The sequence below is a fragment of the Apteryx mantelli genome, chromosome 2 (assembly GCF_036417845.1).
Source record: "Apteryx mantelli isolate bAptMan1 chromosome 2, bAptMan1.hap1, whole genome shotgun sequence".
Classification (NCBI taxonomy): Eukaryota; Metazoa; Chordata; class Aves; order Apterygiformes; family Apterygidae; genus Apteryx; species Apteryx mantelli.
In genome coordinates this window covers 134,034,677-134,053,115 of record NC_089979.1, presented here as the reverse complement: position 1 = coordinate 134,053,115, position 18,439 = coordinate 134,034,677, and the positions used below count along the sequence as shown (strand labels likewise).

General features: G+C 39.6%; 1 protein-coding gene across 1 annotated transcript in view; it reads right to left on the bottom strand.

Annotated features, from left to right (window-relative positions):
* The window catches only part of RAPGEF5 (Rap guanine nucleotide exchange factor 5), a 169,626-nt gene that overhangs the window by 136,350 nt on the left and 14,837 nt on the right, over nt 1–18,439 (bottom strand). The window contains exons 2-4 of the mRNA XM_067291608.1: nt 2,837–2,887; nt 1,582–1,688; nt 458–579 (exon numbers count right to left, since the gene is read on the bottom strand). Of these exons, the coding sequence (XP_067147709.1) occupies nt 458–579; nt 1,582–1,688; nt 2,837–2,887 (280 nt within the window). The remainder of the gene's footprint in view (nt 1–457; nt 580–1,581; nt 1,689–2,836; nt 2,888–18,439) is intronic.

Sequence of the window (18,439 nt, the reverse complement as noted above, 5' to 3'; positions counted from 1 at the left end):
TCAAGGAGCTGAATCCCTCTCTCCATCCATTGTATTCTAAAATTACGAAAAACAGAAAGAAATCACTAATTGCTAGAGGAGTCATCCAGTGCATCCAGGATCTGCAATGACTAAACAGCTGCTGTCTTGTGAAAAACCTAAAAGAGCTTGAGGGGAAAGAAATAGGCTGGAATAGACACACACACAGTTTGCAACTTGGCAATAGGCAATTACATTTGCAAAGGCAAAAAGAAGGAAATTGACTCAAAAAATGATTCGTCTTTGGTATTTATGAAATGAAAGGTCATGGAGGTAAGCCTGTGGAACAGATAGTAAAATAAACAATTGCCTAGCTAAAAATGAAGCAATCGGCACTTTTTTCTTTCCATTCTTTCTCTTCCATCAAAAATGTAACATTCATCCTATCTGGGAAGAAACTGACAACCTTCCTTATGCTAGAAGCACTATCAGCACTGACCTGACAATACAATTCCCATATCCAGAAGAAGCTGCCACACGCCAACTGCTGTAGATCGGCACTTAACAAAAGGGCAGTGCTCCAGAAGCCAGTCTACCAGTTCTGATCCAATGCAGCTTCTCCTGAAAACGTGCAAAGCATCATTTCTTACACTACAGTAACATTAACGTGCTAGTTAATGATATGGAGGTATTTTAAGCCATCAAGGGGAATCCTCTGTTCAGCAAAGCAAGCCCTTTGTTTCAATTACTATTTTTTGTAATCCTGTTCATTTCAAGGAAGAAAGCGTTCTGGAAAATTTCAGTAGAATATCCCTAGTTACAACAAGGGAATTCAGTGTTAGATCAGTAAATTCCTTTACATACCTGATTTGCATGGCATATTTTAAAGTATATAATATTTTTTTTATCAATTTGTGCTGCATGCAGTCATCCAAAGATGTATAAGACTGAATAAAATCCAACTTTTTGGATTTAATTTCCTTTCTGTGTGTAGGCACAAGCAGTACAGCTACACAGTTCAAGTGTAATACCTTGAGTGTTGCTCTAGGATGTACTTCATCTTGCATATTATTGATAAACCTCTCTCTTTAATTCATCAAAATCAGAATTCAGGCTTGTTCTTATATACAGATATGAATGAATCGTGCTATAATAGACACTTGTGCACTTTGGCATAATTGAAAATCGGGGGAAGCATATATGCTGTAATGTAACACAAATGGATAAATTTCATTACAGAAACATTCTGTAACTTATGTGCAAAAGCACTATGTAACTAAAACCTGGAGTCCTGTTCATCTCTCTAACTCCAGACCAGGGTTGAATTTGGCACTCATTTCAACAAAAGAACAGACAAATATAATTGTATATGAAATTATAAGCAATTAAATTACTGGACATACAATCAGGCCACTGCAGCTTTCTGACAACTGATAGAATAACGTAAAAAATTATATTAAAATACATGAGATTTTAAGGAATTTTTTTAGAAAACATTTTAGATGCTTAGGAAACACAGACAAAACCTCCCACCCTCTGCATTTACTGTCCTGTCAAATCAGAGCAGAGACAAAAGCAAACAAAAAGCCATCCAGTTGATTAAAGTGAATGATCGTGGGTTACCTGCAAATCCCAGTAAGGTACACCCTGTCTTTAATCAGGTCAGAAGCTTGTAGTGTAAAAATATTCCTGAGAGCTCTCCCAGCACAGGAAGAACTTTCTCCGTATATCTAAATGAAAAGAGAAATTGAAAATTGTGACAAACAGGGATTTATTCCCAAAGTAGTAAATTACCTTGCCACTGTACACTCTCTCCCTCTGAGCAATGCCTTCTCCCCTGCTAAACAACAAGCAAACACTCAGGGCCTTATAGCAAATGCACTCCAATGTCTGTGATATCCAGTCTTATCACAGGTTGCAAGTGCCCCCATGGGTTGGTCTACTTTTAGGTTTGCTGCCTTAGAAAAACAGAGATGTTACTATCTGTCAGTTTTACATTTGAGCACTAGACAAACTCAAATGAAAATGAGTGTTATTCTAGCAAAGCAAAAAGATCGTATTACCATTGCAAAACCAGAAATACAATAAAAAATAAACATTATTCTGTATATATTTTAGTTAAATAGTTTAAAACAAGCCTAAAACATACTGAGATGCTATTTCATGATTTTTTCTTGTTGTTTGGAAACTGTGGAGGTATTCTCTGATAGCTGCAGATCAGTTCATCTATACCCTGCCACAAGGATGCCGTCTTTCAGAACGGACACACCTTTGAGTTCCCTCATGCCTGATTCATACTTTACAACTTAAGGCTGCAAACCAGTCTTTCAAACCAGGACTTAACTCCATCTTCCATATACCTGTGTTCTACCTGGACTCTGTATATTACTCCTTACTGACAAATTTAACTCAGACTTCTGTAATGATGTTTCCTCACAGTCCCAACAAAGGCATCAGTAATATGAATAACTACCTTGAAAGAAAAAGAAAACTTTGCTGTCACCTTTTTTGGTTCCTATGTTTTGGAATCTTTCAAGGAACATAAAATAAACCTGAGACAGTAAAGTCTTGAGAGATGCGAAAACAGAGCTCTCAAACTCCAAAATATTGCAAACCTAAGCTAAACTCTTATGAGAATAGTTTAAATGGCTCTGAAGTAAGTGTGCATTGGTATTTAATACAATTTAGTTTAGTAAATTCAGTAATAGATATAAGCAGTTTCTTGCACACACAAACTATAACACATTAACTGGATTTAAGTGCAGACCACATTCATAAATGTCTTCAAAGCTAAGGGATAAAGATTAAGGGATTGAAGCAAAACAAAAAGATTCCGAATATGTTGTTTTATAAGATGGAATTAAAGTTTGACAAGTACCTTGTTTGAAGGTGTTTCCAAATATGGATTTGAAATTCTTCTGGACAGGGTCTGTAAGAGAGTTTGGCATAGATTTAGTTTTATTCTTTTTTTTTTAAGCAACAACAAAAAAGTAGTAGCAATGTAGGTCTCCTAGATATTAGAATCTGAATAAAAATCATTTACCAAATCATCCGAGTAGTATAACCAAAGTCTCCAAAATCATATCTTTTCACATCAGGAAAAAAATCTTATTAAACTTGGTCCTACATTGTTTACAACATTTTTTCTGGATCTGGAAAAGACAATGAGTAATAAGGTGGCAAATTCTGTAGACAACACACAATTAATTGTTTGGATCAGTAAGGACCAGAAATGACAGTGAAGAATTTCAAGAGAAACCTAAAAAAGTTCGGTGAAAAGACAGTATCCAGATGAGCTCAGCACTAAAAGCAGCATGTCTTAGAGGGGGGGAAATGTAATTACACAGGCTCCTATACCTTTTTAAACAAACTCTATCAGTTCTGTAAAGACACCTCAGTGTCACAGAATGCTTCCTAAGGAAGATCACTCTTATAAATGAAATTCTGAATTTTAGTAAAAAAGAAACCAGATATTAGAATAAATGAGCAATAACGCAGTGAATAACAGGGAAGTAATATTGCTGTAATGAAGATGAGCAGTATCTCTGGCACACCACATGCTGCACCGGTCACAGCATCTCAAAAATGATGTTCCAGAGTTGGAGGGGATTCACACAATAATAGTAATAGGAACAATAAAGGCTTTGGATGAGGATGAGGAGAGACAGAGAAGACTGTGACTATTTACCTTACAAAGGAGACATTCCAGGGGATATAATGTAAGTATACAAAATAACGAATGACACAGGGAAAGAGAATTTCTGTTCTCTGTTTCATATAGCAGGAGAATAAGAGATCATTTAATGAAATTAAAGAGCTTTCATGTTTGAAGAGATGGAAAGGAAAATGACATAACTCTTCACTGCAAGGAAATGCAAATGTCAAAACCTTACTGATGTTCAATAAAGATTGTGGTTTTAGTTATAAAATTAACAATGAGCCAGAATTCTGAAAGGCAAATAAAGACCGGATAAACCCATACAAGAATCAGGTTATTCCATATTTCCTTACCATAATATTTCCTATCTTGTCAGTGTTAAAAGACAAGATATCATCTATTCTGATGCTTATTGGCAACTTCTAGCTTACTGCAAGCCATACAACACACAAATAAATACCACCTAAAAGAAGTCTGGAAATGAAATAGAAAAAATTGTGCAGGTGCACTGGCAGAACAATAGGAGGAGTGTGTGGTGCTTGCTCACATGAATCCTCGTTACAGGCAATTAATTCCTTGCTTTGAGAAGGATCCAATTCACACATGGTATATTGTAATCATTAAAAAAAAGAAAAAAAAAAAGAAAAGAAAAATCCTTCACACACTTTAAGAATTATAGAATCCATATTTCAGTAATACCACCTGCTTCCCCTCCGCCCCATACTCTTGTTCCTGTATTTTTAGGAACAGAAGGGAAGCAACAACAAAGTATGGAAGTATCTAACACTTTACACGTCTGTGCTCATTACAAATCTTAGTGCAGTCCCACGTTGCACGTGCAACTGTAGTTCAGTATGGAAATACTATAATGCATGAGCTTCACTCCCCTCACCCATACCCAACCAATATGGCCCGAGAACATGACACTGCTTCAGCTCCCACTTCTTCCAGCAGGCACGTCATTAACACCTCCGTCTGCAGCAGCCTTTCGTAGTGACGCTGCACTTGATTTGTTTCCAAGCCTTTCATTCAACAAGCCTTACTTATTACAGCAGCACAGCCCAAGTCTGTAAGCTGATTTTCCCCCTCCCCACTCAATTCCTGGGCTGGCGCAACAGCACTACCATCGGCAAGCTCATTCCAGCGATGCCACAGGGAACTGCAACCCCTCGCCCCGGTCGTTGCCCCGTTTCAGAGGAAATGCCTCGAGCAGGGGAACCAGGGCTACCAAGAGCACGGGCAGGATGGGGGAACACCAGTCCTGCTGGCCCCGCTGCCGTCCTGCCCCTCACCTCCCTGTTCCTCCCCCCTGTGCCAGCACCGGGCTTATCCCATCCCGGGGAGCTCGCCATGTGGAAAGCCTTTCTCTTCGGGCAGGATTACTTTTCGCATGGCTCAACTCCCCAGACGGCTCACTCAGAGAGCAAGTGCACACTCCCACCACTTGCTTTGTGTCCCCTGTGCTAGTCAGACCCCTCCATGCACCAGCTTAACCCACTAAAGAGGCAGCAAAACAAAATCTGTAAAAAGAACCAAAAAAATGTTATGGCATTTCAGTAAGTTAAATTGGTTCTCAAAGGGTCTGGTGAGCTCCAGAGCCAGTGCAAGGGAAAAGGGCTGGTAACGTACTTGGGAGAAGGGAAGACAGGAAAGGAGGAAAGAGGAGGGAGGCAGAAGCAAAACCTCTCTTGTTTGGCAGCAGGGAGCCAGAGCAGCATGGCAAGAGTGGAGACGCCACGTAACAGGACCAACACACCCCTCGGGTACTCTGGGCCCACCACCCTCCCACTAACATTTTATCTTGGCCTGCAGTTGCTCTCTATGGGTTAATTCCAGCTGAAGTTGGTACCCTTACACTCAGGCTTCTTGAAATAGATGCAGAGCAGGGATTAGGTCCAAATACCCCACCCTCCAAAGATTACTGCCTTAACCACTAAGATAACTAGTCTTGCTTAGGCAGCACATCTCAGTGGATATTAATTACATCATATGAAGTCAAAAAGTGCCAAGCAATAAAGCTTTGGCAAGTAGGGCAATACTAATAACTTCCAAGTTTCTCATCAGCTTTCAAGATGACACATTTTATTTGCTGCACTTATTAAAAAAAACCACAACAACATACACACACACAAAAGAACAGGAGTAGGTTTATACAAACAGAGAAAATGGCAGTGATGGCGGAATCCCCTCTTCTCCACATCACAGAAAACCTAGGTCTAATTCCCACTTCAAGAGAACTGAACTGCTGTTGTCCACTTTCGAGGGTACTCTGCTGTCAGATGATGGCTGAGGCTATGAATTACTTTCAAGGGGTCTGCAAAAGGTGACTCCAACTGAAAACTTGTAAAGCAAAAAAATTTTCTAGTCCATCCTTCAGATCCTGCAGTACTAGCTTGGATGAAGGGAAGAGGGTAGGAATTCACAGCCCTGAAAGGGGAAAGGGGAAGATAGGATGATCACTTCTTTGGCTGGCAACCGGGACCCAAATCAGCTTAGAGGAAGCATGAAACCACAGCCTAAGAAAAGTACATTTATTCATGCCATGTAGGAACCTATATACATAAAATTTCTCCAGCTATAAAAAAAATGGAAAACGCATAGAAGTGCTGTAAGGGAAGGACAGGAAGGGGGGAGTGGAGAAAGAAAGGTGTCCATGCCAAGTACAGCTTTCCAGGCACTGCCACCCCAGCTGCCCCAGCAACTGTTTGCCAGCTTGAGGAGAAGCTCTGCTGAACCACATGCTGGGGAGGAGACAGGGATGTGGCAGCATGTTCGGTCCTGTGACAGGGAAGGAGGAGGCCAGGACTGCTGGATGTTCTCAGACAGGGCTCTGCCCTAAGGACATATGTAGGACGCACATCGGTGGCTACGGCTTCTCTGCAGGGCAGGCGGGAATAGGAAGTAAGAGGTGGAGAGGGGGCTGGTGTCTTGCTTTGGGTGATGAGGAGTGTGAAGTATGAACATGGTATGGGGATGATCTTCTAGTCCAGGAAGACGACCTGCGTGTGATAGGAGAGGCACAGGAGAAGATTTTGGTATATAGCTGCTAGGGTCTGACATGGTTAGTTGTATGCCACAGGTAATTTAGTCTAAAATAGGGGGAAATTATAAAGGATTTCACTGCAATATTTAAGATTACTAGAAATGCAGGTAGAGCAATGATGTTAAAAGAATAAGAGGATTAGAATAAAATGATCAGCAGATAATTGAAAAAAATCTAGATGGAAATCTTCTTGACAGTCCATAAGACCAGCTCATGGAATTATTAGCCAGAGAGTCAAATACTTCAGCTAGATTTTTTAAAGGGGCAGCTAATTTATGACTACCATTAGTGAGCAAGATCTGTACTTGGGTTTAAATTAGTATTGCTTCAACTGAACAATCTTTTTTAAACAAGTTGAGCCATTATTTTTAGCTAAGCATGCAAAGATAAGGATGGTAATATTTTAATGTAGGAGTGCAATCTGATTTTTGAAAGGTTTGGAAAGAAATTCCCACATCATACTACACAACAAGCAAAGTGCACTAATGAAGACATTTTGGTCTTCATCTGAAATATCAAGTATTACATTCCCATGAGATGCTGGGTTCCTTACTCAGCAGAGTACTGAGCTGGCTCCACTATGGCCATTCCCTCTGCATTTACTACAAGCTGGTTAATGATCTAATCAAGGGATATTACAGAGCATGTTTTCACTCACATCTTTTGGAGATACATTTGAATTTTCTCCTAGTTTTTTAGACTTGGGATTTCAGTTTGGCCTCATCTCTACTTAGGCCAACTTTGCCCCTGAGTTGCCTGTGCTTTGCCTCCTCCCAAAGCCATCCCAACAACTGCTGCTAATCCTGCCTTTGCCAGCAGCGCAGGCACAGGAGCACCAGCAAAGCTCCATACATCTGCCAGCAATTTAATCGTTATGCTTAGAAAAAAAACAAAGCTGCAGCACTTAGAGCTCCAATTCAACAAGTGCTCTTCTCAGCTGGGATTTAGTACAGTGGTAGCAGCCAGCAACCAATTCAAACCAATTTCAAATACAGGATCTAAATGATTTGCCTCTCTTCTAAGAGATTCTGATACTGCTGTGCATTTAGCAAGAAAAGAAAGCTTTGGCAAAAATAGGTAAGTAAGGATTTTCTTTAATAAAGAATGTAGAAGGTTTATAAAAAGGAATAGGGGGATTAATTTTAAATCTCAGAGAAACGCAGAAGAAAAGGCAGAAAGAGGGCTCTTCCCCTCCAACAAATTGTTTAAGCTTCCAAAGCTTCCATTATATACCAAGTTATTCAAATAACAAGTTTTTTAACTGGTTATGTTATCAAAAATTGTACATGAGGCTACATTAAGAGTTTGTAATGATCAATCAAACTTTACCTGTTGTCAGTTTACAACACGCTCTCGTATATTTGTTTGTTTGAATGGGGTTTAATTTTCAGACATGCCCACAATCGACTTCACATCAACAAGCAGTTCTAGAAATATTCTGTGTATAAGAAAATAAGCATTCATAGTTTCAGGGCACTATCACTATGTCCTAAGGATTTTAATATAGTATTTATGCATTCCAAATTGGATTACTCGGTATGCTTATAATTAAACAAATGCTCCAGCACTGTGCTGCATCAGGGCTTCTTTCCCTAAATACAAATAGCCTGAAAACAATTCATCAAATTTTGAAATGCATGTGGTATAGCACAGACTACCTCATAATGAGATTGTTTCTGTTCCCTGACAGGGGGATTTCAGCAACTACCCAACGTATCCTGAATTGTCTAATATGACTGCAAGGGAAACTATGCATTCAGACCTATTTCCAACAAGCATTTAAGCATCCAAGCCTAAAATGCACTTTCACAAGTATTTGTGCCAGAAGAGTTCCCACGTTCCAACCACAAGAGACAGCACACATTAAAGGATCAGAAATAAAGCTGAATCCAAATTCATCTTCAAATACAATCAAATGTGCTTTTCTCTCTCTACTCAACATTCAACTCTAATAATATCGTAGCTGAGGAAAAAACAAAAAATCCAGCAGGGCTATTTACTTAATTTCCCTCAGGTTTCTCTCCCACTCCACACAAATCAAAAAGTAATTATTTTTTTTTCTAGACAGATTTCTTTCTCTCATTACAAACCATGAAAATGATAATGCCATAATGATGGAAACTATCATAACTGATACAACCAATGGATGTCAGTGTGTTTTTTCTTCAAAAAGATTTGCTGGATTTGCTAATAGCAAGCACGGAGCTAAAATAATTAGAGAGTTTCTGTTCCAGCCCTGCTCTGAAAATGATTTCAGAGGCAAGGCTCTGTTGTCCCTTCCCAACACTCCCTCCTTAACCTGCAACCCAAGGAGGCAGCAATTTCTGCATGACTAAGTGTTCACTTATTCCAACCGCTTCGTCAAGCCAAGCAAGGAGGGGGGAAAGGAAAGATAATTACCGGACAATTTGGGTTGTCACTCAACCACCTTCAATTTTTTGCATTCGCTATTGTTTGCTACTGCCAAAATTATAGGCTTCTTAAGCAGAAATAAGATACAGGTGCTTTGTATAATACATGAAATGCTACTGTTGTATGACTGTGGCTGGATGTAGAGAGTATAGTCATGAATCCCAATCCGTTTCCATGTGGCAACAGATTTTTGCTCTTGGTTGCTAAGGTACAGCAAGTAGAGCTGGTTCCGAAGCTAGTTGACTTTCAGAAGATATAATTTATATGAAATTGTAGAATCTGCTTGACTTTCTGTCAAACAATATTCATAACAACCAACCTTCCCCCACTACTCCTCCAAACAGCCCACCCTCAGAACTCATGGAAAATGGAGAACAGTCCATGGAACAGTTCTCCCATTAATATTTAAGATTAAATATAAAACTATTTATAAAGGGAATTATTTGGACTTCTTAAACTTCATACACTTAGATGTAGCATAAAAAGGTCAAAAAGCTATAAAATGAGAAATACATATTCAGAGTTTGCAATTTAGGGTTCCCAGGTGAGACTAAAAAGCTCTCTGGAGATATCTAAATGGGCCATTAGCGGAAGGAAACTGAAGAATGCATTCTCTCCTGTTTTCTGTATAAGAAGAACTTGCAATGAATCTGAATAAGTTATTTCACAAAAGGGAAGCCCACTAGTGACAGTTATTCACGCCTCCACCTGAATAGAAAGAGAGCTGAGGAGGAAACGACTGTTCTTTACAAACACAAGCAATGTTTTTCAGGTTTAAAGACTTATTTCTGAGACAACAACAGGCATTAAAACAATGCATGTTCAAAGCATTTCAGTATTTTCCAGTACCTAACAAACTAAATATGGCTGCATGTTTTTATGCTTCACACAAAACTCTTTTTTTTAGTTAACCTGTAACAATAAGTTGGATGCTTTAAAACTTATAAAGCCTCTGTATCCTAGCAAAAAGTGCAACTTTTTAGTGGTTTAGCGGTTGTGGAGCCGTGTAGTGAACCAACCTCAGGAGCGGACAGCATAAAATTAACTTGGCAAGTAATGATCTCTTTTAACCCGGCCTATTTCCCTCAGCCTGGTCAGATGCCAGTGAGAAGGGCACGAGGGGGCACAGGCTCAGGGTCAGGCAGCGAAGGGAGGCGAGGCAGGAAGGGACAGCTGCGCTCAGAGGAAGCATGTGTTTCTGCTCAACTAAACCATTCAAGGAACTATGGCACAAAATATGCCTAATAAATCTTTAGCATCTCTGCTCTGTTAACATGAAAAGGAGGTGAACTATAACCACAGAAGGTGACCAGGCAAAATTCAAAGGTGTCGCAGCAGAGAACCAGCAATGGGAAACTTTACCTCACACCTTCATATTCACATGAGCGCATCAATTTAAGTAAAACAGAAGTCCCATCTCAGTTAACACCAAAGACCAATTGTAAACTGAATAGGCTACAACCATAGCTTACAATGTAGAAACAGAGCTTAAACATGTTTTCTGTTCTCTTTTAAAAATCTGATGGATTTTTTAAAACTCAGATGCCAACACAATGCTTGCAATGAGAACTTAATAAATATTATTAACTTATTCAATATGAAAAGCAGAAAGAATCACAATTTTACTGCTTTTATCACATTTTACATAATGTTAAGCTATACCAAATATATTTAAATATTTGTGTTCCTTCATTTGATTAACTTTATTGCAGCATTTGTGTTCTAGCTGGCAGTTTCAGTCATACTTTTTCTAATGTTACCTACAAAGCTTCCCAGTGCATTTCACTCTTCTGGACTGTCAACAACATTTCAGAGGCAAGCAGCATCCTCCCTTTTTTTCAGTACAAAGCAGGCACTTTACAGATTGTCACAGTAAATAATTTGCAAAATGTATGCAGTTATTTTCCTTTAAGACCCAGGACCTAATAAATACAGTACATGTTCTCTGTAATCTACCACCATCCTCCTGACCATCTGGTTTCATTTTGATCTGGAGGCCACCATGCAACAGCAGCTGTTTTTTTAATCATTATTAAAAATATTACACAACAACTAATATTTATAATGATATAAATTATTATTAACAACAAACTATTTGGACCTTTCAAAAGAATGCACACTGGACTCTTCATACTGTAATTAAACAGACATTCCCAATGACACGTTACAATTTCTTTTCATATGGATCTAAATGAAAACATTAACAAAACTGTGAAAAGGGAGATCAGGAGAAGGAAAATGTGGATCATCTGCACACTTACAAGCTTTTCAAAGCACCTCTGGCACATTTCTTGTGTTGCCACAAAAATACTTTCTCACGACACATTTCCAAGTATGAACAGAAAGCAGAACGGCACACCAGCTTGGCAAGGTGATCTGGGCCAGGCAGCCCGACTCACGGGCACACACTAGTTAAACAAATCTGGGAAAAATAAGGTAGAGGCTGTCATCACCAGTACAGCAAAATGGCGTCATGGCAGACAAATATCAAGGAAAAATCTCTCATCAAAAATACAGCATGGTTTCTACTTTTAAAGAGGTGTATCCTCTGAAACCACTTTATCTCTGTGGAGCTCTTATTTTCAATCCAATGACTTCAAACAGCATCTCATCTAGATAAAGCGTACCTAGCAGCATTGATTTGTTCTTTCTCAATCCTTACACCTCTTAATTAACTGCAAGTCTTATAATAATAATAATAATATTGAATTTATTCTACTCTCAGATTTATGGTAAATGGGTAAAGGAGGAGGCCAAAGGCTTACCAACATGCAGGATTTGTCAGTCCAGTTAAATCACTTACAAAAATACAGGGAAAGTTGCACACCCCAAAGTATATATACATATCCAGACAATACACGCAAGTTCCTTACCTCCCAAAGTTCCTTTGCCTCCCTCAAAACAGCTATACTAAATCTCATTTATCATCATCTCTTGATATGCAAATCATATCTAAGTCTTCACTAATGAAATACTTGCTTGGGATGCTGACTTTATCAAACCAAAAAGCAAAAAGCTTTCACATCGATCAACTCCTTCAACAACCACACTTGGCCCCTGCTATGGTCTTTCTTGTCCAAGCTGTTCAATTAAAATTCAGAATGGCATTAACAACAAATACCTGGATCTCAACATGTTAACCACGGGTATTACAATAAATACATCTGCCTTGAAAGCCAAGTTAAATACAGCCCTACCTGGCCCTCTAACATTGCCACCACCTCAGAAGTTCAGTCATGAAGTCTTGATCCTGCAGAGCTCCACTAGTTTTGAAAATACTTTTTCCATTACTGAAAATACTTTTACTATCTATTGCAAGGTATTAAAGAAACTGACATGAGTGATCCATGGGAGAAACAATTCTCTAATGCAAAAGCCTTAGAAAACATAAGGCAAAGAGTTACAAAAATGAAGCCAGAAATAAGATGACAAGGCTAGATTCTGAATTATCATGCTAAACCACCACGCTGGCAGTAGTTCAGATTATTTCCATGCAGGTCAGCAACTGCATGTGTATGTAGTGCAGAGGTTCCCACAAATAAAATTTCAGGTTCATCATTTAAATTTGTTGGGGGCGGGGGAGAGGCTTGCTAACAGTCATCTCTATGTCCCTCTGCATGCTGGAGGGGCAAGGGGGGGCTTCATAGTCACAGAGAGGAATGACACATTTCATACTGTCATTACGTCTGCTATTCATAGCCTCCTCCACCATCTGCTCTACCTGCCAAACAAGAAAACCCATTACAATTTCTACCGGTGCTTGGAGAAGGGTGGGAAGAGCAGGGAAGGTGGCGCCCCTTCCAAGAGCTGGAGAAGGGAGCTGCAGAGCAGCATTCACCCAAGATCACAAAACGGACCACAGGACCTGGGTGGAAACATGCAGTTTCGTGGATAACGCTGAGCTGACTCTCTTCACGGTCCTCCACTACCGGGTTTCCGTCTCTTGCACTCACAGGTCAGTACCGAGGCCTCGGTAACACAACGTCTCGACTGCTGGGATGCCGAGGAACGTACCTCTGCTATCCACATTACCACAGAAAATACCAGTTCCAGAACTGGGCCTTCAGCAACCAACATTTGTCAGGGATTAAATAATTAATAAAAAGCTTAAAACAAACAATCAATTAAACAAGTGATTCAGCTCACTTGTCGCTGACAATCACCCATTGGGTAGATGTAAATTCAAATGCTGCCTATTTGGTGTCAGGCAAAATCAGCACGGTTAGTTAGCTGATCTTCCACGATACCGATGCGGGAGCACCCTCGTGAACTGCCCTGATAAGCCTCCTGCAAGGGCGCTAACCTCTGACAGAAGAGCCGTAACAAGCAGCTGAAGGGCAGAAATATCTAAAATTGTTGCAGCTCTTCAAGTGAACACCTGTCTGTGGCCGTAGGAACAAAACTTCTAATACTAGCAAACACTCAGCAAATCAACTGTGAACAACCCTGGCAGAATAAATAGATAAAATGTCAATATGAACTATATATGGTTTAATGAGAAAATTCATTAAAATAATAATTTATTCAGAAGCAATTCAAAAATAAAGACCCAGTATTATAGATTTCGATAACTATAGTGTATTTATTGTTTGAAGTACAAAAAGACAAATTTAAAATTCAGTGCTTCCTTTATGATTTATGAAAATACCTTGCAGTAAATTACATCAGTTTAGTTTATTATTTGAAAAATGCCTGTACTTGTGGGAACTTTTTTCTTTGCATGAGCTGCACATAAATAGTTCATGAACTGCAAGTGTGCAAAAGTATGTTTTTAATGGCCCTATTCTTATCTATTTCAGAGAGTTCCACTTTTACCACTGCCTGTACAAAACATAGGTCACCTGGTAATTTCTCAAGTCTTATTTTTCTAAAGTAGAGCACATTTATTCCTTTCAGGTAAAAGACGTGTGTTCTGCATTTGCAGACTGAGATATCTGAACACAATGTAGAAATACTTTATTCTTTATTTGTAAGAAAAAAAAGGAGAGATTGTATGATTTTGCAGAGACTGTTTGACCTATTGGGCAATGCACCAGACTGTTCAACGTATCTGGGTTTTATTGATGAATCTCTCATGGGTTTGGTAGCAAGGCATTCGCCTTCCTGTACCTCAGTCTGCTTCCCTCTGCAATGGAAATGACAATGACTGGTCCCCTCTGCCAAGCAGCTGGAGACCTACTGGTCTGCACCTACTGGCTATGCTAAGGGCTACAAGCACTCTGGCTATTTGCCAAATCCCCAAGGTAGCCCCAATTCAAGGTCAAATATGTATGTGCTGGACATTTAAAACACAATTAATCATCAATAAACTATCAACATTTGCTTTTTTTCCTAGATTTTCAGAGTGGGAGCAGCCTTTGTGCTGCAGGAACAAGGTCTCATTTAAGAAGTTTGCCTTATAACCTGAACAGTTTGAGAAGCTGCAGATCTGTTGTTTGTACTGGCAGCACTTCAGCGTGACCTCTTAGGAACAGCATTATTTCACTGACAGTAGCTCTTGGCACAAGCTGGTGCCAACCTACTACAGACTGAATAGTGGGAGTTTTTAACCACTTCCAGAAGAACAGCTGTAATTTGCTTTTTTGTAGAAAAACTATCAAAGTTTAACTATTTCAGTTTGGTGAGGGAATCAAGCTCTCACTGTTCAAAGAGTTAAGAAGCACCCAGAATGCATGGGGAAAAAGAAACAAAAATTGTTCCCTTGGATCACACAAATAATTTCTAGGCAAAGTAGACCTAAGAACTCCTCATCTGCTCTTGGCAGAGCTTGAACTCTATTTGGAGTTCGGCTATTGGCACCTTCAAACACTCTGCAGAATATGATCATGCTAACCTTGATAACATCTTTTTTGTACTTGAAACTTTCGGTCTGAGTGTTGAAGCAGGAACAAATGAAAACTCAAGCGCACTCCAGCTCCAAAAGGGGATGTGTTTCCACTGAGATGGGGAGGGACTTGAGAAACAGGGCAGTCCAAAATTCTCTGCCAGTGTCTCAGGAAGCACTGCACACCTGTCATTTAATCTGGATTGTTTTAGTAGACCTAGGTATGATATATAGAGTAACATAGGAAGTAGTGTACAATAGCCATTAGATATAGAATATAGAATAGGATTAGAATGTGAATAGGAGTTCAGCACATACAAACAACCACTATAGGCAGCTTAGGTAAATTTAGCTTTCACTAGACTGAGAAGCTATAGAATCAGAAAACATCACAGATGAGTCTTCTGAATTTTTGCAAGTGAAAAACAGCTCAAGTGCCAAGTACCCAATAGGTATGTTTTACTTTGCATGATATGATCATATCCATATAATATATCTTATGTAGATTAAGATACTAAGAAAGTAAAAGATGTGCCCAGCACCCCCCATTATACCTAAGAGTCTGGGCATCTTTAGATAGGAAGCTCCTTTATGAACATAGGTTCAAAGACTGAGGAACATAGTCTCTGAACTCTGGCAAGATTTCTGCCCTAAAGAGGCAGATTTCCCTTCTGCTATTCTTTACCCTTTATTTTAATAACCTGCCTTTCTCCTTGCATTTATCATTATTTCCATTCTTTATTCATGTAACAATTGTTTGCACACATTTCATATCACTGAAGCACATGAATAAGTCACGTCATATCTGTGTTGCATTATTCTACATTTATGCATTGTGATGCATAATTAAGTCTTAAAGGAAAAGTCCTTCCTTGTACTGCTGGGCAAGTCTAGTCTCTCCATGTGGAAGAGGGGATTTTTCATCTCTTGTGATTTTCCAGCTGATAACAGGGGGTCAACACTATGAAGTTCTCCCCTTTCAGACAACAGTATGGGAGGACAGGACCTTGCTCCAGAGACACTGGAAATTAATAGAACTGGTACTTATAAGAGTTCTTCACATTCATCATTTTCTAGACAGTATGGGCCAGGTCAGGATCACCTGATCCTTGCCCTTCTCACCAGCCTTTAGAATACAGGTGCCTGACCAAACTAAGTTTAAGCAAAAGGGCTCAAAATTTGACAAGCTATTCTTGTGAGATTAATGCCCTCTGTGGTGATACCTCACTCAAATTCATAGAAAAGGGAAGTATTAAACAGAATTGCACTGAACCTCTTCAGGAGAAAGTATATTTTAAAAAAGGTATTTTAGGAAGCCTAACTATAAAGAAGTGAATAAATAAATAAATATATTTTCCTTCAACTGGTCCCACATTGCTCTTGTCCCACATGAGGTCATTAACCCTGGTAATTTTCCAGCACGCAGATAAAAAAACTCTGCTGCAAAACAAGACTTGGTATTTACAGCATAGAGTTTCTCTCTTTGGTTCATTTCTTACATGCTTTAAGTGTCCTTTAAACATCACACAAGTATAAAGGGACAATTTTTTTTTCCTTTACAGGAAAGATTCCATTCTTTAAACAGAAAAAATCAGCTTGAGAGTCGAAGGATTAGAAGATTTCTCTGTTCTTACAGATGATTAAATTATCTGAATTCATTAACCTTTAACTGCATTTGCAACTAGAACTATTATGTAGCTCTACATCCCAACAGAAGTGCCACCATATGATGTCTACATCCTAGTCAAACTCATTCCCATATTCAAAGACATATGCAAAAAAAAAAGTGCCAGAGTCTAAATTAGCATAAGAACCATGTGCGCAGAAGAAAAAATACTCCAGCAAATTACAGCAATGCAGGGATCTGAGGTGAATTGTATGTTATGAAGTTGAACATACACTCCTGTGTCAGACATATCTTGACACAGAGATTGAATTCTCTACAGTTTCAACAAGTTCTCTGCACAACAGGTGGAATGAGGAAGGTTACTTCCTGTGGAGGAACTGTTTGGGAGTCTGGGCCCCTATGACTCCAAAACTCATGGCAGACATGCCAGATATCAGCTATATATGGAGATAGTCCAGACAGTAAGTAGCATGTAAGAGTTCAATCATAGTTGGAAGAGTCCATTAAAAGCTATATTATGCAGCCTTCCTGCTCAACTGATTCTAAGCTTTCTTTTTAAAACAGCAAGTCCCTTGCCTTGATAGTTGTGGATCACCTTTTTAAGGCTGTTTCAAAGTATACATGAGGCAGTAACCATGGCCTGCACTCGCAAAATCTGAAATAACAATTCGAAAAAGTATCCTGTCCCTCACTAAAGGCAGCAGTGGTAGCACTTGGGGTGTAACAATATAATTTCCTCAGAAATATTTGCACTCATTGGGACATGTAAGAGAGAAGCAGAAGGGCATAATATGAACATGAACACACTTATCAGTTATGCGAACGATGACATATGAAACCCATGTGGAACAGCCTATGTGTTATTCACAGCCAAATTATAGCTAGAACATGGACTGAACAATGCAGCCTCCAAGAGTCAACAGAATGGTCTGCTCATGTTGTAGTACCATTGCAGATAGAGACTCGCACATCACTGCCTTTCTACAGGGTCACATTTCCACCATTAGAGGACAGTCAGGCCTGGCAGCCAATGCTAGGAAAAGAAAAACATTTAAGGAGCCTCTGACCATCAGGCTAAGCAGCCGCTCATGTAGTCCCTGTGCTGCTTGGTGCTGTTTCCTCCTCTCCTGATCCCACACCACTGGCTGGGTCTCCTCCAGGATCCTCCTTTACACACCCATGTAAAGCAGCAAGTCATAACTGAGCCACCACTTTCTGCTTCACTAGATTGAGTCTTTACCCCTAAATGCTTGAGGGGGTACTTTGTCCCATGGAAATAAAAGGATCAGAGGTAACAATTGACCACATTTTTTCAGGTCTAGGAGCAGAGAGAATTAACTTTCCTCCTCTCTAATATTCTGCATTATAGCCAACACTTGCAATGTTGATCACTTTAACATGCTGTTATCCTCTTTCTAGTTGCCTGCTGTATCCTGGTTACCAGCCTGGTTACCTTTAATACAAGTCAGTAATACATGTCATTATAAGTCAGCACATATTTTCTGTTCTACACAAGTGGCGGGGGGAAAAGGGGAACTGCTGACTTTAAAGTTATTCAAGTGCTATGCCCATGCAAGATGCTAATTTGTTAGAGAATTCAGACTGAAATCAGGGAAGCAAAGTGAACCAAAAGATGATTCATACACTATAGTATTCTCCATAGCAGTGATTGATCTGTCAGAGACTAGCAGAGATATTCTGCCTATGTTTCTATATACATTTTCACAAAAAGCAGGATGTCAGTGACAGCCCAACAGTCTGCTGTGATGCCAACTCTGGCCTAATCAATTCACCAAAGAGGTCTGGGCCATCCTGGATGTCCTACCAAAGCAGGCTCAGTCTGTTCACGCTCTCCCTGCACCTTCACCCTGACAATCCCCAAAGCCCCACCAGCTTGACAACCCATTCCCCCTCACA